General features: G+C 35.0%; 1 protein-coding gene across 2 annotated transcripts in view; it reads right to left on the reverse strand.

The window, feature by feature from the left end:
• LOC118195571 (cation-independent mannose-6-phosphate receptor-like) overlaps window positions 1-26338 on the reverse strand; it is a 109142-nt gene that overhangs the window by 78923 nt on the left and 3881 nt on the right. For both annotated transcript variants that reach the window (XM_035366902.2, XM_035366903.2), the window contains exon 2: window positions 2262-7311. In XM_035366902.2, the coding sequence (XP_035222793.2) occupies window positions 2262-7311 (5050 nt within the window). The remainder of the gene's footprint in view (window positions 1-2261; window positions 7312-26338) is intronic.

Consider the following 26338-nt stretch of genomic DNA (forward strand, 5'->3'; position numbering starts at 1 on the left):
AATTTTATTATATTTATAAAAGTTTCTCCTCAGACGCATTGCTGGCTATGTCTCTTTAATTCAAACTCGCCTAACGAGTTCCCGCTTTTCCTCTCCCCCAGACCTGAAGCACTTGCAACATGAAGTTTTTCGCGAAAGTTTCTGCTCTCGTGTTGTTAACACCACATGACCATTGATCAAAGAAACATTGATATATACTTTTCAAAATTCATAATGTAACCCATCCAAATTGATTCTGGCCCTTATTCGACACCAAAATTACTAAATTAAGTCCTTCAGTGTTTTTACCTTTTTTCATTGTGGAAGGCAGTTACCCTTTTTGTTAAATTAACATTTTAAATTAACATTTTGGCACTAAATTTACCTCTTTGCGGAACCCTCTTTTTGGCGATAAAGATATTTCTTTGACGATGTGGGGATAAAGGCTACATGCCTAAGAGCCCCATAATAGAACCCTTCCTTGGTCCTTGGTTGGTGAGATTTGCGCTGGCAAAATGGAAAAGTACCTTTTTTTTTTTTTTTTTTTTTTCAAATGGCAGACTGTGAACAATTACAAATATAACCCAGTCCATTAATCTATACAAGGCCAGATGTGGTGGTTTCTTTATTATGGAGGCACCTAACAGGTGGACCACCATCACCTTTCCTATGAAGGGATGCACAGTTATAACCATGCCTTCTCCGGGATTCGAACCCAGGCCCTTCAGCATCGCAGTCAGCTTCCCTGCCCACCACACCAACTGTACAGCGCCCAGGATTATTCACTGGGCAAAATTCTTAATTTATGGTAAACAATTCTCCTTCCCATTTCTTCCATGGTGCAAGAATGGGAAAAAGGCACATCATTCATTCTTTCAAATAATTTTAAAAAAGGCATAGACCACGTTTGGTGCTATCATCGCTTGTAACAGAAAAGCCAAATTTCAAAACGCGCTAGTATATAAATTTTGAAATACGTAGATCTTGGGAAATATCTGAATAAAAAAATACAATTTTTTGCACGCATGCCTAGAAATACATCTAGTTTAAGATGATGACATAGATTTTATAGGTTATAATTCAAAACCTTTTAGAAAAATTTATAAAAATTATTAAAAAAATACGAATTTCTAAAATAAGTCAAAAAATAACTGCGAATTTTATTTGGATTCAACCTAAATTTCGAATTGTGAAAGAAGGAATGAAGTAATTTTATAAGATATTTCTGACGCCTTCTTGGCATGCCTTTGTAGTGTAGTGGTTTGCACGTTGGGCGAGTACTCCAGAAGTCCGTGGTTCGATTCCTAGCGAGGGCGTTGCTCATTTTTCATCACTCCTGCTTTCAAAAAATGCCAAATGTCTCTACAATTTTAATGAAAAAAATATTAATAAATATATCCCAAATTCTATTAAATTAACAATGTGGGGCTAAAATTTTGAGGAATAATTTTTTTTTACTCCTTTGATTTTTTTCAAAACTTGGTATTTTTGCATAATTTCAGTTCTAGAATTAAAGTATGACAAGTTGGTAGTTCATTTTAGAAAAAGTCCAATTTTGTGTCTAAATACCTATGTTTGAATAATGCTATATATAAATCTAACAATCTTAAGTCGCACTTTTGAGACATCTAACATAATCTTAAGTTGCACTTTCGAGACAAGAAGAACGCAAGTTAAATATGTACAATGTACATTCTGTTTCAGGGCATAGTCAGATTAAATATTAAGAAATAATTAGAAGCACTTCCTTTGTTGGTTTAGAAGTGACTCATAGCAATCTTCTTTAATAATTGCGCATAAAATTCTGTCTTCCTATGAAGGGACGGACAGTTACAACCATGCCTTCTCCGGTATTCGAAGCCAGGCCCTTCGGCATCGCAGTCAGCTTCCCTGACCATTATACCGACTGGGCGGCACCAAATTATTAAAATGTTTATTAACATATTAATGACCATATTATTAAACTTAAATATAAAGAAAATCTGCCCATCTGCTCCTGAGATCAACAAATCTAGAACTGTTAATGCTATCTTACATGGATAACTCTGGAGAATATACTAATGGACAGTAAAAGATAATCTATGGTAACTTTGCACCACTGTGATTACTATTACATTTCTAATTCCTATATTCATTATAAAAAGAAAAATAAGAACACTCAGCAATTTAAATATGTATAATTACATTCTTCAAGCATCATACTGGAATTTCCAGTCTAAATTATTATATAACTAAGCATAATTCAATTATTTTAATTTCATAGTAATATTTTTGGTACTTACTTCTGCAAAGCCATCTTTCTGAACTTTACAAATTCCAGCCCCTGGAGGACATGAAACTTCTGGCAGTTTTTGTAATGAGTTACAGACACTTATGAAATATGATGCATTGTCATTCAAAATACTAGATGCAGCAAGATGAAATGTACCTGCTATGCTTGTGAGATCATAATACTGGCTACCATTTTTTACAGCACAATGTAACAGTGATTGACAAGCAAGTTCAGTTTTCCAGCTAAAAAAATAAGTACAATCATGGGATTCATATAAAAATTTTGGCTCACCTATTCCATTTCCACAATGAAATTCTATCAACGTATTACGTGTAAAACGACCATTATGGCATGGATCGCCATCACTGTAATTCAAAAATATAATTCCATTATTGTATACCAAGTGGTTGTTAGGCTTTCCACCACTCCAGTGACGCTTTGCTCCAATTAATTCTTCCTGACACATACCAGAATCGGCACCACATGGACTAGAATCATCATTACCACATACACTGACATAATATTGGTGATTACCTTTTTGATATTTGAATAATCCATGACTTCTTAGCGATGAAAGATTAAACAAATACCCAGTTAGAGGGTCTTCAGCTGTGCAATCACCAATAGTCTTTATGGGTTCACTTTCACAAGCATATACTGTATGCCAATCAAAATAATAAGTACACCCATCTCTTCCTACAAATTCTGGCTTACTATCTATGCTTTTGCGATCACAGATAAATTCAATAACTGTTTGCATGAATCTTGCAGTTTCTGTTCCTTCTACATCACAAGGATCTCCTGAAGTGTAATTTATTTTTAACTTACCATTATCTATATACGGACCTTGACCAACTCTACCAAGATTTACTGGTTCATCGACAGGATGGTTTGAAACATCAACTATACAGGATGCAGAAGTATAAGGACAAACAGAATCTGGTGTATGTACCACACTACGGCACACATTAATGACAAAATTTTTTTCATACATAGGATGTTTAACATAGTAATTCTCATTAGGTAGAGATAATCGGCTTAAGTCATAATATGCACCATTGTCACCTATAACAGAACATTCTATGACATCGAATGGTGGGCATGCATGTACAGTAGGCCATTCAAATAAATATGTACAATCTTCAGCTTCTGACACAAAGTATGGTCCATCTTTATCTTCAAGGGCATGATGGCAAGTAAAGGTAATTCTTGCAGAGCGATTATATTTTCCATGGCAACTGCCTGTGCCCGATTTATATTCAAGAGTGATTAATCCATTTCGATAAATAAGACGATCATTTGGCAGACCAAGACTTTTTGAAAATGAAGCTTCTTTAGGTTTTGTTTGGCAAGCACTTGAATTAATACATGCATTCTCAAAGCCATTCAATTTATCACAAACATTGAAATAGAAGTTATAATCATCAACCGTTACATTATAATTATTATTTTTACTTTTTAGAGGGTTTAAATCAAAAATATATCCAAAGAATGGATCTTTAACTGTGCAAGCACTACCAAAACTGCTTTGAATAGGACATGCAACAGGAGTTGCTAAGGAGAAAATATATTCACATTCTGGGGTTTCTCCGATAAATTTTAGATCTTCTTGTTCTCCAGAACAGAACAAATTTACAGTTGTACTACGCTTGAACTGACCATTATGACAGTAAGAGCCATCTGTATAACGAAGAACTACAGTACCCTTATTATTCACTACGGGTTCATTCATTTGCGAACCAAGATCACGACCTACATTTTCATTCTGCAAAACATTAGTCTGACAAGCTCCTGAAGAGCCACCAGGACATTTATAATCAACAACTTTGTTCAATGGTCGACAGAAATTTATATGATATCTTAAATGTGAATAGTTTGGTCTGTTGTCTGCAACCTCCCAATTCCCATCACTATATTTTGCAAGAGGACTTAAATCATATTCATTTCCATACTGATCAATCACATTGCAGTCAAAGTGTGCTGGGATGCAAGTCAAAGACGTTTTCATCTCAAAAATATATTGTTTATTCTCATGGCTTACAAATTTTGGATTCGGATCTGCTGTTGTATTAGAGCATGGGAATTTGATTATCACCTCCTCCTTCAGATCATCAAAAGATTTGTAGGTAATTGACAAATCTCTTCCGGTAGAATAGCTAAGTAAATATGAATCTGATACAGCAATGTTAGCTACTAATTTGTCTTCCAAATCAGTTTCACACACACTAACATTTTTAGATGACTGTTTTCCATCAGGAGTGAAGCACCCAGATACAACTTTACCGCATATATTAAGCTGGAAAGTACTAGAAGGTGACACGGTTACTGTATATGGTTCAGCAGACTTCCAAAGAGGAGTCAAATCAAAAGTAAAACCAGAATCAGGATCAGTTAGCTGGCAACTTTCAACAGATTGCAAAACACCAGTCGGACAAGCAGCTTTGGTAGTCCACAAGAAAGCATATTCGCATGCACCAACTTTACTTAAAAATCGTAGACCATTTTTTCGCATTTTATCTTCTGCACAAAGAAAATGTATTACTGTTGAATAAGTAATATTTTCACCATATGCAACACAAGGGTTTCCATTAGTGTACTTAAGAGTAAGGTGACCAGGACTATCTAAAACCGGAGGACTAACTGCATGTCCCAAGTCAGATATAACAACCTTCTCTTTCTCATCAACCTTTTCAACCATACATGCAGCAGCATTTGAATCACAAATTAATGGCTGAGCAAGAGGGCGACAAATATTCAAATAAATCTTCCTTTCTTTATTATCTTCATTTACAACAGCTACCCAATTCTTCTCAGATATAGATAATCCTGACAGATCATAAATTAGATGCGAAAATGGATCATGAACCACACATTCAGTCGAAACAGAATTTGAGCAAACTAAGCTAGTATACCAATGAAAAACATATCCAAACTTCAGTTCTTCAGCAAAACGAGGACTTCCATTTCCAGCATCATAATCACAAATGAATACTATTATAGCAACGTGAGTCGTTTTATTTAATGGATCAACTAGTAAATAATTTAAAGTAACAACCCCATCCAAATATGATAAATCAGAACTTGACTCCCCAATCTTTACTGATGTATGATTTATTTTATCTTCTCGGCAAATACCCACATTCTGAGAAGAATTCTGATTTAATGAACATGATGAATTCATGACAGGTTCACAAATACCAATATAGAATTTGTAAGACTCACTGTCAACTTCATACACTTTATTTTTAAAAGGTGTTAAATCATAATTAATGCCTAAATTATCATCATGTATTTTACAGTTGGCACCCTTAACCAAGCCTTCAGGGCAAGCTTCAGCAGTGTGCCATTCAAATTTATACTGGCATTCTGAGTCATCTATATGTACCAACACTGGTTCAGAATTAATGTGTCCAGATCGGCAAATAAAATCAATAGTTGACTTCCACTGTTTTCCATCTTTACAAGGACTTCCACCAGTGTAAGTCAACCTGATTGAATCTGAAATTTTATCATAAACTGGTGGTGAAGTAAAGTTACCTAAATTCAAATATTTACCATCACTGTCCAAAACACAAGCAGAAGAACCTTCACCGCAACTACTTAAATTACCTAAGTGTGCCACCCGACCACAAATATTTATGTAATACTCAGCATTATCCTTATGATCCATATTTCTTCGATCAATAGCTTCCCATGCTTCTCCAACCACTAATGATAATTTTCTAAGATTGACTGTTTTATTTTTAAAAGTGACTGAGCAAGCAATGTCTAGTGAACGTTTCAAGCATACGTATTTTGTTTTCCATTCAAACATATGAATGCAGTGATCTGAGGACACATGTTTAGGCTCCCCCTCACCATCATTACTGGCATCAGGATCACAAACAAAGCTTACTACAGTTGAATGATCTGTATCATTATTACATGATTGTCGTCCAGGATAAGTTAAAATCACTACACCATCTGCATATACAAGACGTGATCCATCAGTGGTACCTATTATCATGGATGAATTTGCCGTCTCATTTGCACAAACGGATGTTGACTTCCAATTTTTACCACTGCAAGTAAAATTTCCGAGCCCACCACAAACACTTAAAGCAAATGTGGAATTCCCATATCTACTTGGAATATTTAAAATGGGCTTCTTTTTCAAAGGGCTCAAATCTATTTCAACTCCATGAGATTCTGCAGTAAATTGACAAGTTTTCAAACTCCCTTTTAATAAGTTTTCAGGGCAGGCATATTCAGTATCCCATTTTATCTCATACTGACAGTTTAAATCAGATAACAGGATGGGTGGCTGGCTATAATCTCTGCGAGGGCAGTTAAAATAAATAGTTGTCTTCGGCTTGAGATTACATCCTTTTGGTGGTTCTGAATATAATTGATCTGTTGAATAAGATAGTACTAATCCTTCCTGAGTGTACTGAAGGCGCCCCTGTGGTTTTCCAAAAGACAAATATTCATCTCCAACAACCCTACATGCAGAGGAATTTGAGCCACAACTTGTGTTTCCTTCATCATCAAGTATCTCAGAACAAACGTTGATTGTAAAATTAATACTTGGATCTGCAGTTTCTACAGGATAGCTTCCTTTCCTTAAAATCAGCTGAGACAAATCTCGCTTATTCCCTTCTTTGTCAATGACATAGCAAGGAACCTGATGAATTTTGGGTTTATTGATACAAGCAGCTGAAGTTCTCCAGAAAAAATTCACTTGGCAGTCACTCCATAATATAAGCTCTGGTGCTCCTAGATTTGGGCCACATGCAAAATTTATGGTAGCCCGATATACTCCACTTGATCCACACAATTCCCTTGTCAGAACATAAAGAGAAAATCCACTACCAACATTATCAGCAATTGCATAATCCGAAGGTTTTTCAATGGCCTTTCCAAAACTAACTGCTTTTTCACCTGAAATTTGACAGATAGAACTTTTTGGACACCCTTTGCTGAGAGAAGGTGAAGTATAATTGAGAGGACGACATATACTTATTTCATAGTAAGTAGAAGTTCCATTTATCTCTGGTCCAGATACTGGCCACCCAGCAGGCCTAAAAAAGAAAAACAATGAATTAATAATAATTTACAAAAAACTATATTTTATTTTGGAATCAATTAAATTTACTGATTATCCATACCCCCAGTTTCAAAATATACAAGTGCCGTGTTTTGTTTTGGGTACATTTTTTTAGTACATATTGTTGCATTTTTCTTTTCTGTCACCAGATGTTACGATTTTTTCTTCTTTCACGTTCGTAACGGGATTCATACGGATTTGGAGTGAATAATGACAACACTACTTAATGGAATATCGAGACACACTTTATTGGCCAGTATTGTCAGGACAGCTCTAAAAAACGTTTTTACAGTCGTCGATGAACTACTATAAACATGCTGACACGATCAGCGACACAACCTCCAGGTTATCACAGTGGAGACAGCTTCATTGCAAAGCACTAGATTGCAGCTCCCGATTCTGCTTGATCATTCTCGGAACTAATGTACTCTCAAGACTCTCCACGCTACAACTCGCGATGCACTCAATGATACACAGAGCACCACTCCTGACTCTTCGGTTCGTTCCGAAGAGTTGGGTTCCTGAAGCTCAACACGCTCTCTCGACGATGCACTAACCGCGATACACTACGAGACTCTTTCCGTGCATTCGACGATCCACTTGGACTGCCCAGCTGTCAACTCGACCGACTCCGCAGGGATTGACTCGCTAGACGAGACATTTACTCGATACTAACTACCTTGCACTCTAGAGGAGCCACTCTGACTCGCCCTCTTGACGAGGCACACTCTCTATCAGCTCGCTAGGCGAGACATTCACTGTCTGCGGACCAGCAGGGTTTATATAGCTTTCGGCTTGTGTTCGAGAACATTCTAGACTAAACCAGTAAAATTCGTTCCAGAAGGTTCTCCATCCGTCCATGGTATATCGCCAAATATGGTAACCCTGCCTTCCCTTGCCATTTTATGGCAACCCTAAAACTGCTTTACAGGGAAGCTATCTCACCGCTCCAGTACACTGCCCCCTCCCAAGAACTGCACGTCGCAAGCAGTACAACCCTTGGTCAGATGCATAATTCAATACAAACAAAAGGTGATAAAACAAACATAAGGTATAAATAAATAACATAACTAAAGAAATAGATATTTACACTATGTACAAGTTACATATACAAATTAAACACATCACAATTTGAAATTTCTACAAAATTAAAATTCAGAATAAATTTCAGTCTCAGTCTTTTCATTAAGTTATACCCGGGTCAAATACTTTTCCACTGCAGTTCTCAGATGCATTTCTGTTTTGCATATCACAATCTGAAGATATAGTCCTTTCAAACTTGTTAACCACAGGAAGTTGTGAAAAAGTTTGTTCATTACTCTGTAGTTCATTCCCATCATGTATACAGTTAACTTCGGTATTTTCAGCCGCTGGACATGCCCATTCACCTTCATTTCCTGGGAACCAGTTCCGAAGTTTGCACCAGGGTCACGAACAGAATCTCATCCTTTACGAGCAGAAGTATCTGGGTTCAGAATCAAGTCCTTGTCTACAAAATCTGCACTATGAGACGCACACCCAGTTTGCGAAGTGGGTGACTTTTCTTGCAGTCCTAGAGCGCACTGCTTAAGCTGCACATCAGCTTCTCCCATCTTCGCATCACATGCACTTTCAGATGGTTTAACAACTGATGCCTGCGACTTCATAACTTCAGTATCAGTTTTGATGAACTCAACAGTCGCATTTTCATTTTCTTCCACTTCAGGCACTTGAGAATCATAAGCTTTTTTCTTGTCTTTTATTTCTTCATGTTTTCGTTCTTTTTCTTTAATCCTGTTAGATGTTTCATCCTTAATTTCTTGATCTTTCTCAGACAATTCATTAGCTACTTCCTTTTTTTCTTCATCCTTTGGTTCTTCAGATGCCATTTCCCTCATTTCCACATTGTCTTTTATGCATCCAGTTTCTTCTGTAAGCTCCACTTTCAGCTGTTGGAGTTGCTGTCGCACATTTTCTTGGCTGCCATTTATCTCTTCTCGTTGGCCTTTCTTCTCTTCTAGTCCGACTTTGATATCAGCTGTCATCTCTTTGTATCCAGCTTTTATCTCCTTATATCCAGCTTTTATCACATCATATCCGACTTTCAACTTCTCCTGTCCGGCTTCCATCTTTTCTTGGAATTCAGCAAATGCAGTCACGAGCTGTCTTAATAGATTTTCCATTGGTCTTGTCACTGGCATTTTCTGATTATCCACACCCTCAGTTTCAAAATATACAAGTACCGTGTTTTGGGTACATTTTTTAGTACATATTGTTGCGTTTTTCTTTTCTGCCACCAGTTGTTACGATTGTTTCTTCCTTCACGTTCGTTACGGGGTTTGTGCGGATTTGGAGTGAATAATAACAACACTACTTAATGTAATATTGAAATACACTTTATTGGCCAGTATTGTCAGGGCAGCTCTAAAATACGTTCTTACAGTCGTTGCCATATATTAAGAAGTTCGCCAAGTGAATTAATCTTCGTGAAACTGAAAAAAATTTCGCCAAGATAAATTTTTGAATTTCTCCATAAATTTCTCACTAAATTTGACAAAATTTAATATCTGGGCATAATTTGAGTAGTAGAATCGAAATATGGAGAACAATTGGTATGTTATTTCAGGAAAAGTCATTTTGTGTCAAAATACCCATGTTAGAACAATGCGATTGTTGCGTTTTTCTTTTCTGACACCAGTTGTTACGTTATTTTCTTCCTTCACATTCATACGGGGTTCGTATGAATTTGGAGTGAACAATGATGACACTACTTGATGAAGTATCGAAACACACTTTATTAGCCAGTATTGTCAGGACAGCTCCAAAACACGTTTTACAGTCGTCGATGAACTACTATAAACACGCTGACACGTTCAGCAACACAGCCTTCAGATTATCAGGCTATCACGGTAGAGACAGCTTCACGCAAAAAACCAGAGTACAGCTCCCGACTCTGCTCGGTCGTTCTCGGAACTCCACGTACTTTCGAGACTCTCCACGCTACAACTCCCGATGCACTCGACAATACACAGAGCACACCACCCGACTCTTCGGTTCAGTCGTTCCCGGAGCTCAACACGCTCTCTCGATGATGCACTAACCGCAATACACTATGAGGCGCTTTATGTGAACTCGGCACTCGCTGCCCGGCTGTCAATTCGATCCACTCCACAGAGATTGACTCGCTAGACGAGACACCGACTCAATACTAACTATCTCGCACTCTAGATGAGGCACTCTGACTCGCCCTCTTGATGAGGCACACTCTCTATCAGCTCGCTACACAAGACACTCACTAACTGACTGCGGACCAGCAAGGTTTATATAGCTTTCGGCTTGTGTTCGAGGACATTTTGGGCTAAGCCGGTAAGAATTCGTTCCAGAAGGTTCTCCATCCGTCCATGGCATATCGCCAATTTTGTCACCAAATGGGTCACAATTCTCACAAAATGTGGCAACCCTGCCTTGGCTTGCCATTTTATGGCAACCCTAAAACTGCTTTACGGGGAAGCTATCTCACCGCTCCTGTACATTTTGTAACAATATGCAACAATAAACAAAACCTTGATGCAAGTTGCCACACAAGTTTGAATAATTGCAGATGTGCGTGCTTTATACGAGGGCTATCCAGAAAGTAGATTACGTTTTGGAATAAAAAAATAAACAAAGTATAGGAAACAAATTTTATTATATACAGATGAAAGCCACACTCAAATACTACTTTTCTACATAGTCACCATACAAATTAAGGCATTTATCGTAGCAATGTACGAGCTTGGAAATTCCTTCATCGAAAAATTCGGCCGCCTGCGCCTTCAACCACTTCGTTACCTCTTCTTGCCTTCCATCTTGCACAAAACTTGTGGTAACCAAGCTTTTCGCTGATGATTTCGTGCAACAAACTTCGCGAAATTTGTGGAAAACTCAAAGAAAGTTCCGTTATTGTGAAATTTCGATTTTCACGGACTTTAGCATCGACTTTTTCGAGAAGTTCGGCGGTCACTATGCTGGGTCTCCCACTTCGATCTTCGTCGTGAACATTGGTTCGGCCATTTTGAAATCTTATGACCCACTGACGCACTCCACCTTCAGTGATAATGTTGTCCCCATACACTTCACGAAGCTGCCGATAGATTTCTATCATTTTACAGTTTTTTGCAGTCAGAAACCTTATTACTGAGCGCACCTCGCAGCTCGCGGGATTTTCAATTAACGCAGACATTTCAAACCGTCACAGTATCTGAACGGAGCACAGCACGAACCTCTCACTAGCACGGCTAGATGCAGACTGAGCTGCGCAACGCTCTGACCCCAAGATGGCCGCGCTAGCCCCGCCCCTAGCGGACACAGACGGAAACGTAATCTACTTCCTGGATGGCCCTCGTATTTAGCCACCATTCTGCTGAAGAAATGACGGGTAGTCTATATTTTGGGGTACACCTTGGATTATCACCATGTTGTTGTTTCATTTATGGTAACCTGAGTATCTTATGGTATACGTTTTGGAAACCCTATCATGAAGAGATTGTGGACCCTATTATGAGGTGACCGGTTGTAATGCATGATCCTGATGACTTTGGTTGTTGAGAAGATATTTCTCACGGCTTATTTCTGCACTGGAAGTCAGTTAGGAAGTACTTTGCTTATTTTGTGCTTTATACAATAAATGGCTGCCAGTTTTAATATTATTAACCGGAAGTTTCTGTATGAATTGGAATGAACAGGAAAGAAAGCATAGAGGGAGCAGTAGGTGTTTCTTTGAAGTGGTTGAGTACAGAAGAAAAGAAACTTTGTTGGATTTAATTCAACAGACTATCTTACCTGGAACAATTATCCTATCCGATTGCTGGAAGTCGTATGATCGTTTTTCTGATAATGGCTTCATTGACCTCTTAGTAAATCACACCATGACATTTAAGGATTGGGAAAGCAAAGTTCATATCAACACTACCAAAGATATGTTGGGTGTAATAAAAAGTGATTTTCGAAAGAAATGCTGACAATCCGACACTACGGAGAATATTTTTTATTGTTTCATGAATTTTACAGCAGTATACAGATTCTAGTTCAGATAATTTTACACGTTTTGGGGATGCTGTTAAGGAATTCTATTTGCCACGCACCAAAGATTCATAAATTTCTAAGTAGGGCGAGTGGATATTTCCTATTAGATAACATGCATTTCCATTTTTATGTTATTTCCTTGTTTTATTTTGATTTAAAATGCAGTTTATTGAAATAATTTTTTTATGTTTTAATTATGCGTTGGATACCATTTTACTTGGGAGGGTGCACATAAATACGAATGGCATCCCAAAAAAAAAATCACCAATGGGGACCTTGAAATATATTTTTTACGAAATGACATTGGACATAGAAACAAATATTGGACATGCAGATTTTTTATTTCTTTATAAAATATATTTCTTATAAAATGCTTCTTTTTTTCTATCATTTATGAACAAAATACTATTTATGAGCTGTAAGAATTTCTAAACCAAAGCTTCACGTTTATTAATTTTGAAATTATGCAATTTAAATTGCTATGTTATAAATAGTTACCATTTGTAAGATAGAAAGGAGATGTAACAAAGTTAGAATGGAGAATAAAGGGGCTATTGCTCAATAACATTAGATCTTTGCTTCACATGTTTTTATCTTATATATACAGTACAAAGTCCATAATACGGACTCTTCAAGACTTCGGCGATTCCAGATTAGGGGTTTTTCCAGATTATAGATCATCAATTTAAATCTGGTAAGATGGCATGCAGAAATTATACAATTAAAAATATGAAACCATAAGTTATGAATGAAATAAAGAGCAATTATGATCTAAAGGGTATCAAAATTTACAAAAAAAAAAGCTTAATATTTATTTGTTTACTTTAAATAAACATTTCTATCAATGTAAATTGTTTAAGCTGCTTCATTTTTTGTGCTAATACTTTCTCTTTCATTCTATAAACAGACATAATTTCTTGTTCAGTTACAAAGTTCCACTGTTCAAGTCCTATAATTGCTGTGTCGAAAATACTGACTAACTTATTAATCAAAACTTTTTCGTTTTCAATAACCTCTCTGTCACTTTCTTCACTATCGGAAGCGCGCATGGGTAAATGCTTTACGCACATGCGTAGCGGACGTGTGCATTAAACGCATTATGCGCATGCGTAAGTTTGTGGCTTTGAGGTCCGGATTACGGACTTTGTACTGTATATGTATGTATATATATATCTTCTGTCTTAAATTGAATTTTGCAATATGCATTTATAGAATTTGCCTGCAAACTGGAAGAAACTACAGTAAAATTTCTACAAAAATACAGCATTTTATCACAAAATTTCTAAAAGGAGCAACTGCTTTGAAACTATTCATAAAACATCACCAAATTTCCACCAGAACAAATGAAATAAAAACCCCACACAGGTAGATTTATCGATTGATTTGGGGATAAGTATCTAATTAGGATGTAAAATATATAGATAATAATACAGTAGAAGTCCAGAAATCCGCAACGCTCGGGACCAGAGGTTGTGCGGATTTTATGATTTTGCAGATTTCAGGACAGAAATATAATATTCAGACTAAAAGTTCAAAATAAATAAGGCTTATTAGATACATTTCATTAAATACAGTCAAAAGTCGTTAATCAGGACTCGTCGGGACTTCGGCGATTCCGGATAATCGATTTTTCCGGATTATAGATCAACAGTTTAAATCTAGTAAGATGGCATGCAGAAATTATAAAATTAAAAATATGAAACCGTAATTTATGAAATAAAGAACAATTATGATCTAAAAGGTATCAAAATTTACAAAAAAAAAACTTAATATTTATTTCTTTACTTTATTAAACATTTCTTTCAATGTAAGTTGTTTAAGTTGCTTTGTTTTATGTGATAATACTTTCTCTTTAATTCTATAAACTCACATAATTTCTTGTTCAGTTACAAAGTTCCGCTGTTCAAGTCTTATAATTGCTGTGTCTACCGACTAATTTGTCAATCGAAATTTTTTTGTTTTCAATAATCTCTGTGACACTTTCTTCACTATCGGTAGTGGTATTTTCTGTGTCTAGAACCATACTACAATGACGAGGAAGTTGATTTAAATCATATCAAAGACGAAGTACATCGAGATGAAATACTACATTTAGTAAGGAATTATAAGCCAAATAAAATTAAAACATCTGCCCTGAAGATAAGAATAGTGCTGACAGATCAACTTCCAATTCATTGCGAGACGCGGCGTTCCTTCCCCCCCAATTTCCGAAAACTATAAACTAAATGTTTATATTTTGAGACGCAACGCGAATTTCAGGAGTTGGCAGATTTTCGGTATTTGACTGTATATACATATGCAATAAATAATTGTCTGATTTATGTCTCCTCTAAAAAATGCCAAACCAACGCCAAGGTGGTTGCACTAATATGCAAGTACCAACATTCTTATGGTACAGTAAACATATTACTTTAATTATCCACAACATAATAAACACTTCATACTTTACAATTAACAAGTCCTTTAAAATTAAATATAATTTGAAGAAACTTAATAATCAGTAATAAACAGAAGAATACAGAATGTAATTTGTGCAATATTTCAAATCATTCTTTAATCAAAAGAAACATTCTTTAAAAAAAAAAAAAAGTCTTTCAATAACAAAACAAAAAATTCATCTTGATAATGCAGAATTAGAATGTAATCATCTAAACTTCAAAATCCATCTAAACAAAAAAAGCTCACAAAATTACTTTTAATTTACGACAAATTTACATATAGATAGTAAAAATAAGGCAGAACGCATCTAATCCAACAGTTAGTTCACATTACATGAAATTAAAACTCTGAATAGGAACAGACAATTTAGAGAACAGATAAGAGTGATTAAAACTAACAACCTGGCATTACTTTAAAATGCCTAATACAGCTGTTATATTTTGATATTTAAATACAGTTTTCATTACAATCTATGTAAAAAGAATTCATATGTACACTAATCCTACTACACAATCCAAGCTACAACTTTTAATCTTGAATTATCTCTAAAGATTTCAGATTTAGCGCAGGCCGAATCCTATAAAATGATAAATAGATTTCTGGAATTCAAAAACATCATTTATTTTCCTAAGTGACATAAAAAGGCTCCATCCATTAGTCAATCTGTCAGTAACTCTAAAATAATTTAGATGTTGAATGATTAACACAAATCTGAAAATGTTCAACATTACAACAAACAAACACCGCTGTTGACAATGCAATGTCGAAATGTAATTCATACGTTTACATCTACACGACGCAGAGTGTTTTCGAAAGCCCAGGAAGACAAAAGTCATTAACAGAAACATGAAAACACATCTGAAGCACAAGAAACACATACAAGGACTGACACAGGAACCAAAAATATGTCCTTCCACACTAAAGACCAATTCTGATTCTTATACATTCTAACAATTTATTTCTTAATATTAAAAGCTCCAATTAGACAAATATTAACACAGGATTAATTTTCTAAAAGATGCATTATAAATGCATTCAACAAATAATGTCTAGAACAAACTCTGAATACAATTCAACAATGTCTATAAATTTCTTGCCCTTTATTACATGAGGCAAAAAAAAATCTGTCTTTGGGTGGGATAACATCAAAAAAGTTTTTTCAATGTCAGCACTTAAGCCAATGGATACAATCTAAAAAAACATCATGAATATCAAGTATTGCAAAGACGATTTCCCTCTCTGAGAGCAAAAAGCATAAAAAACAATGCAATTTTTTAAAGTTTTACAACCTAATTTAATTACTGGCCTACGAGACAAATAATGACATTCTTTATTCAATTCAATTTCCAGTACACGTTGACTGACATTCATTTTTCACATTTTACTGCAATATTTTTTTGATAATCATACAAAAGTTTACCATATTTTATTATACAACTTATTAAACATATTTTTAATCCCCCTTCCAAGTCAGAGCTTTATTATCAGATAAATGCAAAGAATTGCATTCCCACGGCAGTTCTAGTTCGTATCTCCCAAATGGCAAGAATTTTCATTTCTTCAAAATCAGATAAGCTATCTTTCTTCTTAACAGTTTGGGACAAATCAGCTGTTCCTAAAATTTTAGATTCCTATTTCCCAAAACATCAGCCCCAATCAAAAGGTCAATTTCGCTTTCCTCACAGAAAGAATATGTTAAATATGTTTTATTTCATTTCCAAGTCTTTTTAAAATTCTAGTGATTAATTTTTGAAATACATCTGCATAACTTTTTTTCTGAAAGAACTTCAAAACTACAAGCATAGGACTTTCTTAAATTACTGACTTCAACTGAAAATACTTTATAGTTTGGTTTCTTACAGAAAAGCACACTAATCTTTCATGAAAGCATTCCTTCCCTTAGGCAGACTATTTGCTAAGGGAAGGCATTCTTTCCCTTAGGCACACTATCTGCCTAAGGGAAAGAATGTCTTTGTGGAGGACTTTCAAAGGTAAACCAGCTCATACACACGTTCCACATGGGGAAAATCATAAAAACGACCATGCAGCCAGCCTGTTTACAGGATTTGAACCTTGCACCGAACTACCAGTGTTCAACAACTTTAGTGTTTAGCTGCTATGGACCGCAAAATACTTTAAGTTCCTTTGGTTTTGTCCCTCCCAAACAATACATATATTACAGTTTCATTCATGTGGTCAGGAACATTCAATAATGTCATAATTATCCAACATTGCCAGAAAACTCTGAATAAGACACTTAGCTCTCGATTTTGGCTCCCCAGACTGCACTTGAAAAACTTCTCCAGGAAATAATTCAAAGTTCTAAATTCCAAAACACCCGTCCCACCAATGGTACTATGTTCTTATGCTGAGAACAAAAAGCCAAAATTTAATTCATGGGAAGTTCAGGAAACAAAAGCCATTAAAAAAAACATGCAAACACTTTACTGAAGCACCAGAAACACATACAAGGACTGACAGAACAAACCAAAAAACATTCTTTTACATTCCAATTTAAAGATTAACTCTGATTTTCATACATTCTAGAAGCTGATGCCACTTTACCCCAGCTTCAGTTCACTTCAATTCGTAACGAAATTATAGAAAATTTGAGTATAATATAATGTGTCAAAATATCTCTAAGATAGAAATCTTGAATTCATGCAATAGTTTTTACGTTAGAGATCACAAGCATCAAATTCTGTTTATGGTACTCAGCTTTTCCAGATTAATCTCTTGCCTGAAGTACATTTCAGGAAAAAATGTCAAAAGGATTATTTTTTCCTTATTCTTTCACTTGTGATAAACATCTCTATGGAGAAGTCTGCCTTACTTTCAAAAATGTGTGGAATGAGTATCACAAGCTATTCCCAAAACATTGAATTACATTCTATTAAGCATTTGACAAATGAAAACAAAGTCTGGGCTTCACAGAATAGGAACATTGGTTTTTCTTCTGCATGAAGTCAGTTCAGGCATGCAATTTGACAGAACTGTGTTGACTGAACTAGATTCAGGTGTCACTAGTAAGGTGTCAAATCCTCAAAAACCAACAAAAAATATAAAATTAGGCTAGAAATGCATTTCAAATGCTGAAAAAAAAATTAAATACCAATATTTATAGTTGACCTAATTTTTTTTAACCCCCCCAATACATACTGAACTAAATTAGGATCATTCCATAGCCTTACCCAGTCATCAGAAAATTAAGAATGACAAAATTACCAAATTTTATTAATTCATATTTTAGTTTGACATTTTATACTATGGAAAATAAAGACATGACGTAAAGAGTACCAATATTTATCTCCAGAATTAGTGAGAAATTTGGTAAAAAATTTTTTATGAGTTAGCAAAGAATCAATCAAGTACTTTGTTTTCTCTGAAAACACACATTATTACAAGACAATAAGATTTCTTTAAAGTTGAAAATCTAACTTTTGAAATGGATATCAAGTTCAGTTATATGACAGATGAAGAAATAGTCAAACTAGAGACATTATCATCATATAAGAAATTTATTACAGACTACTGGAAGTCATGATCACAAGTTCACGAGTCATGATCATATGCAAATATCATAAACAAAATCGAGTACCTTATGACATGCGCTTTTTTAAATTATCAGCTTCACTATTCACAAGATATTGATAACTTGTGCAAGTAAAAGCAAAAACAGATCTTTCATTGAGTTATAAAAATAAATCACATTAATATTACTTCTTACATCTGTAATATTAAAACTTACAAAACATTTAATTTTTTTCCCTTTTATTATATTTATTATGAAAACTACTCATATGCTACAAAGAAACAGATTCAATGATTACAAACAATTTGTCTTCTATTAAGATGCTCGATTTAAAAAAAAGTACCATCAGTCGTATTCAACATGAATGTTTATATACCATCTCAGGGTACTCAAGAACTGTGAAATTGTCACCATGTAGCATAATTTAGCACCAATATGGGATATGTGTGATGTAACACAACACTCATTACATCTATGCTTACTCTTGATGTAACTCTGATTGTTTCTTGATAAACCACCTTTGTTTTTATGAACAATATATAAACTGTTTTTGCTGCAATTTTTTCCCTTGCATTTAAAAAATATATATTAAAATTTGGTACCTGCCTCCTACAGAACAGCAAGCAGTGGCTTAGTCTCAAAGTTACAGGATCCATCAACAAAAGTGTGTACTAATGGACATGGTATGGTCAACTGCATATGACCAACAAGACAGTAATACAATGAAACAATTATTTACTCAGAACTATTTGTATTCGTGACATTCTAAACAGAACTTTTGGTAAAACAAGAAGGTCCAATAAAGCAGTAGAGATCAATAAAACTCTTCTTAATAAGCATAAAACAATGTGGCTTGATTACCAATTATTAAATAAAGAGGCCTTAGTTCCATCAAAATTCTACAGAAATGACTGGCATAATGTTGGCGGGATCTCCGCTGAAGAAGTAGCCTACATCAGAAGTTTCATTACTTTTATTAGCAAAATATACACTATGAAGTTGAATTCATTATTAACATAATTTAATTATTAATGATTGAAAGAAATATAATTTTTCCGACTTTAGAAAAATATCTCCTAATTTCACTTGGATAATTATTTATTTAATTTTTCAAATATTTCATATGTTTCTAAATACCGTAATTTCCGGAAGAAACGCCGCAGCGTTTACGTGTTTAAAACTTAAATTTTCAGCGGGTGCGGCGTTTCTACCCATGTGGCGTTTAGGTGCACTAAAATTAAAATATTTCCTATGATGGTCATTGTACATAGTTTGGATGGCCTTGTCATTGTGCATAGACTGGTGCTGTTCCCACACAAAAGACCACTCAGTTGCTTTTTGCGAACGTTTTGTTTACATTCTTTCCCTTGAACGGACCTACATGCCTTATTCACCCTAAACGAGATCTCAGAACAGTAACATTCTTCCCCCTTTCAAATCAACATTCTCATCAGTTTGAATAGTCTCTCTCCTCTGCCATTCGATGAATCTTCCAGGACCCATCCTCTCCCCACCCCTGCCTTTTCTGCAATTTTTTTCAAAGGCGGACACGACTCCACCAGCCTTGCAATAACGAACTCTGACATATTTCCCCTTCAGCATGAATGGATTTTTCTTGGCATTCTGCCAGATACAGATCCCATCAGTTTGGGTACAAGTACCTGTTGGATAGTTTTTAAGTAAGAAGGGAGCGAAAAATTTTTGAAAATGTCCCTAAACGGCACAGAAGCTATACTGCTGGTTTTAAGCTTAATGTAATTTCACGTGCTGAACAAATTGGAAATCGAGCAGCAGCTCGAGAGTTTGAAGTGAACGACAGATGTATTCGACGTTGGAGAACTGAAAAAGAACTTCTTAAAAATATGCCACAACAGAAACGAACCAAAAGAAGTACTGTAAGGTGGCCAAATCTAGAGGACGACCTTGCAAACTGGATAAAGGAGCAACGAAGAAAGGGAATGGCAATTTCAAATGTAAAAATTCGCTTACAAGCAAAATTTATAGCAAAACGAATGAACATAAATGATTTCAAAGGAGGTGTAGCAGATTTATGAAAAGAAAAATATTTCTGTGCGTACTAGAACAACAGTCGGGTAACAATTACCAATGGAACAGCAGGATAAAAAGTCATCTTTTCTAAAATATGTGACAGCTATTATTGACAAAAAAAACTTCTTCGGTCACAGATAATAAATATGGATGAAACGCAGTTAGCTTTCGACTCTCCTGCAAACAGAACTGTTGATGAAACTGGTGCAAAAACTGTATCTGTGTTTATGACGGGGCATGAAAGAACGTCATTTACATATGTGTTAGTTTGTGCCGCAAACGGTGACATGCTAAAGCCGATAATCATTTTTAAACGAAAGACTATTCCGACGGGAGATTTTCCTAACGACGTAATTATTTATGCAAACGAGAACGGCTAGATGTGCGAAAGAATCATGCATGAGTGGCTACAAAAAGTTTGGCAGTGTCGTATGGGATCTTTTTTCCAACCAAAGGGGTTATTGATAATGGTTTCCATGCGTGATCATTTCTTTGAGTCAGTGAAAACCAGATGTCAAAAATTGTCTACAACCGAAGCAATAATACCTGGTGGTTTGACAAAAATCTTACAACCATTAGATTTGTCAGGTAATAAATCCTTCAAAGCTGTGGGAGTGAAGGGTGAGTTAAGGATTGCATACGTAAACCAAAAGCGGTAAAATGCGTAGAGCATCTTTTGAAGAAATTGCAAAGTGGGCAGGAAGTGCGTGGAAATCGGTAGAAACATCGTCAATAATAGCAAGGTTCAAAGAAGCTGAAATTATATCCTTAGATAAAGAGACTGTAAACCAAGAGGATGAATGTGACGACCTGGAAGACTTAGATCAGGATTTACTAAATCTTTTTAATTCAGATAGTGAAGATAGGTGGAGTTTTTGCATCTATACGGCACATGATGATTTCACGCGCAATTTAATCTATTGCGGCGTTTACGCTGATGCGGCGTTTCTGTGTAATTTAAATTCTTTTCCCGCCATTTTTCTCGAGTGCGCCGTTTACGCTGATGCGGCCTTTCTTCCGGAAATTACGGTACAATATTTCATTACATAATTTGCTACCAGATAATTTTATTATTCATTTAAATATTTTCCTTCAGAAGTTAAGCTTTTATTTATGAGTGAACATTCTATACTTTTAACAATCAATCCACTTAAAATTGATCAAATGATTTAACCCTCTGAGCGTTATGGCCGGCTTTATCCGGTCATGAGATTTTTTGTCATTTGTTATATATTAGCTTATAATTTATTTAATTTTTTTAATTAAACTCAATTTATTCTTATGAAACAATTTAGCTTATAATTTATGATAGTTTGCTTTCTTACTTTCTTTAATAATATATATATCATCTTAATAAATGTAAGTTTATGAAAATAGAGCCTAAAGTAAGTAAATATACAAATTTAGCTAATAAAGTATCTTTGAATACAGGTCTTCATGACAGATCCATCCATCGCTCAGAGGGTTAATTTCAGTGCTCATATTCCAAACACAAAATACAGTATACAATTTCTGAAATTTGGAATTTTTTTCATACAAAAAACTGGAACTACTCTGATATGCGCCCCCTCAAGTTGCCAAATTTCTCGCCATTCATGCAGCCATATTACTATCTAAATTTTTTGTCTACATTTCGAACTTTAAGCCTAAAATGTCTCCAAAAACTACGTTTTGAACACACAATTTAAGCTAAAAATCCAAAACAAAAAAAAAAAATTTAGATAGCAAAAACGTAAAGTTTCTAACCAAAAATATTTGACAAGAATCCAAGTACACAGCGACATGTTTTAACTTAAAAAAACATCTACGAATGGCACAATGTAGGCAACAATCAAATCTACAAACTATGCACACCTCGCTTTAATACATTAACATAACAACAATAAATTTCAAAGAATACCATGTACACAGCGTTCTGTTTCAACTTTAAAAAACATCTACGAATTGCACAATTTAAACGGTACGCACTAATCAACAAAATAACTAAAATAAATTTCAAACAATTCAAAAAAACAACAATAACGACAGAAATTCATACTAAAAAACAATGAACATAACATTCTACAAAATAAGAACTAGAATAAAATAAAATGCACTTACCATTAATGCTTTTTCGAACAGCAGAAATACCAATTTCATACCGCCTTTAACATACTGCCACATATTCACTATTGTATTTATATGACAGCCAGACACACTATCCAGAAAATTCATACTATGATTCACAAATAAAATAACAAATAATCCCAAATACCTACTTCTACCACGCACAGCCACTTCAAATAATTTCCCATACCTTCTTTCCACACCTCCAAATACCCATTGCCCCTCAACAGGATGGCCACGACGATATTTCCTTATGCCGAACTTCAATTCAACAACTTTCACCATTAAATCTTTCCTCCCTAGCTTCTCAGACACAAAGCATGACGAGAACCAACGAACTCCAGCGAAAGATTTTTCAACTTCAACAGGGTTGCCATACAACACGCAATCGCGCCAAAAACCAGCGCAGAACACATATCGCCACATTTGGTGAAATTAGGGTGCATATCAGAGTTGTACCAAAAAACTTTCTGTAAACCTCCTCAAATGTGTACCTAGAAAGCATAATTGCTTGATTATCTGAATAAATTTCTGATCACCTCAAAAAAAAAAAAAAGCACATTCAAGACTATCTTAACAAACACTTACAAACTTAAAAAAATCTGGGAATATTTGCATAATGAAAGATTGATTTATACAATTCAGCATGTCTGGTCATTTTATTTTAGTTGTATTTATAAGGAACCATTAAATTTCCTTATAATCCCAGCTGATCTTTGAAATATGGTAACTGGTAGTTTGGCGACATTTTGGAGGCGATAAAGGTTACTACCTAGGACTTTGGTAATAATGTGTGAAGTACTCAGTTCCGATTAGGCATTATTTTGTGTGAGGGAAATGAGAGATCATGAGATATGTCATGTGACATTAATGGTGTTGGTGTATTTAATTATGGCAAAGCACACGAGGGCTATCTGCCTAAACGGAGGGATGCCTTTCGTGGAGGACTTTCTAAGGGAAACTGGCTCGTATACACGTTACACATGGGGAAAACCACGAAAACGCCCATGCAGCCAGCCCGTTCGCGGGATTCGAACCTCGGACCGAACTACCAGTGTTCAGCGTCTTTACCGCTCGGCCGCTGGTGGGCTCCATGTGACATGTGACATTAATGGACAAATTACAGTTCTTTAATCGGAAAAGGGGGGAAATCTGGAAATTTTGTATTTAGCTTTATTCTGTGTTGTGTGAAACAGTGTTGGTTAATTTTTGGATCCCATGGCCCTAACTAAATGAATTCGAAATGGGTATTTAGTGGGATTGAAAGGGGTAGTAATAAGTGTTTTTTTAAGGTTGCGCGAGATAGAAGTAAAGATGTTTTATTAAGTTATTTATTTTACCTGGTCCCTTGCTGTGAACTATAAGTATGATTTTAAAGATCCTGAAACGGGCGCACATATGCTTGCTTTTTATTTAGCGGAGGAAATAAGAAAAGTTTATCAGCCACGTAATCAAGATTCTGAAGAAGATTAGGTAAGTTAGTATTTTTAATTATTTGAGGATATTATTTCTAAATGTAAGGAGTAAATAAAGTAATTTGGTATTATTGGAAAATTGTTATTAGCAATGATTTAGTTTAAAGTAATTAGGATTGTAAGCTAATTTTTATTAATTTAATGTATGTGCTTATTTATATTTTAAGTAGTGTTTTTGAATTTAATTATATTTTAATTAAATGATAGCTATTTTGTGAATTACAGTCAAAAGTCGTTAATCCGGACTCGTCGGGTTTTCGGTTATTCCGGATTATCAATTTTTCCGGATTATAGATCATCAGTTTAAATCTCGTAAGATGGCATGCAGAAATTCTAAAATTAAAAATATGAAACCTTAATTTATGAAATAAAGAACAATTATAATCTAAAGGGTATCAAAATTTACAAAACAAAAAGAGCTTAATATTTATTTGTTTACTTTATTAAACATTTCTTTCAATGTAAGTTGTTTTAAGTTGCTTCGTTTTATGTGATAATACTTTCTCTGTAATTCTATAAACAGACACAATTTCTTGTTCAGTTACAAAGTTCCGCTGTTCAAGTCCCGTTAATTGTTGTGCCGAGAATACCGACTAACTTGTCAATCGAAATTTTTTCGTTTTCACTAACCTCTCTGTCACATTCTTCATGTCTTTACCCATTTTTTTGCAGCAATTCCACTTTTTGTTTGATGGACATTGAAACATATTTTCGTTTTGTACGATCCTTTGAGAGCTCCAGAATCGGAAATTCTATTTGGCATAATCGAAAGTTCAAGTTTACTTTTATAAAATTGCTCTTACAGTCTGCAAAAAATAATAAGCCGGATCCAATTCGAAGATTAAGAAACAACGCAATCATCAACATTAACTGAAATAGATAATTAGATAATTTTAGATTATACCGTCGGTAATACATAAAACGCGCACGCGAAAACGTATTCTGCGCTTGCGCACACGCATATGCGCAGTGGTAAAAGGTCTTACGCGCACACGTAAACGCCTATGCGCATGTGTCAAAGCGGCGCATGCGCAGAAAGTTTTTAGCTTTGAGGTCCGGATTATAGATCATTCCGGATTATGGGTATCCGAATTAACGACTTTATACTGTATATGTTTGTAGGAATTTGGTATACGTTTCAGTGGAAGTAAATGTCCATGGAAATAATTTATATTTGACACTAAGTATTTGTAACCATTTGTAATGTTTGAGGTATGAATTCGTTGGTGACGTTTATAATATAATAGATAATTTAGAGGTAAAAGTTTTTGGATATTTTATTTATTTTATACGTGGAAATGTTCATCTTTGGAAAGGGTATATACTTTTTCACGATCAGGTAATTTCATATATGTTCTTTTTACCGGATTTAAAGATTCACAAAATTTTCATGCATTTTCGTGAAATTTTTCTAATTCATGAGAAAAATGCAGTGTACATGGATATAGTGAAAAGTGTGCGCAATGCCATTTTTGTGCAATTCTGGGATGTTTTTTTAAGTAAAAATAAGTCGCCGTGTACATGGTTTATGTGTATGTGTTATTTTGAAAAACGCGTAAGGAGTATGGTATTGTGCACTTTTTCCCAATTTTGCAGTGAATATTTGTCATGATTAAGCAGTTTTGTTTGATAAAATTTCTAGCATAAGTGTAATTCGGCTACTAGATTGTTGGAAGAAGTGTTCAGTAGATAAAAAGAAAAGAAACATGTCTTTACTTCATGAAGACAAAATGGCGGCGGGGAAAAAAAATAGAGGGTTGCTGTAGGAGAGTTGGTCGCCAAATTTTCGCCAAAAAAACGCCAAGTTACCATAATGTAAAGATCAACCGAAACATGTCTTTACTTCGTGAAGACAAAATGGCGGCGAAAAAAAAATAGAGGGTTGCTGTAGCAGAGTTGGTCGCCAAATTTTCGCCAAAAAATCGCCAAGTTACCATAATCCCTTATAAACTCCCTTTCTCCATCTTGCCAAATATATTAATACCTTCACCCATTTTTCTGGAATATATTCTAAAAATAATAATAATAATCTGAAAGAGTTCAGATTTTAACTATTACCAAAAAGGGCTCTTAAAGTTTAATACGTTTTATCAGTAGAGATTATCAACACAGATGGCCCAGATGGAACAGCGAAACGTTCTATAGAATACGATAAAAATACGGATTTAGACTAACACGAGGAAGTTATATACATCTTCTGTTTATTTAAGCAGCAAAAAATATTTATTGCTAATAAAATTATGGTTAATCTTTACATTATGGTAACTTGGCGTTTTTTTGGCGAAAATTTGGCGACCAACTCTCCTACAGCAACCCTCTATTTTTTTCCCCGCCGCCATTTTGTCTTCACGAAGTAA

The sequence above is a fragment of the Stegodyphus dumicola genome, chromosome 11 (assembly GCF_044657685.1).
Source record: "Stegodyphus dumicola isolate Sdum_Otavi_A_Nest chromosome 11, ASM4465768v1".
NCBI classification, from domain to species: domain Eukaryota; kingdom Metazoa; phylum Arthropoda; class Arachnida; order Araneae; family Eresidae; genus Stegodyphus; species Stegodyphus dumicola.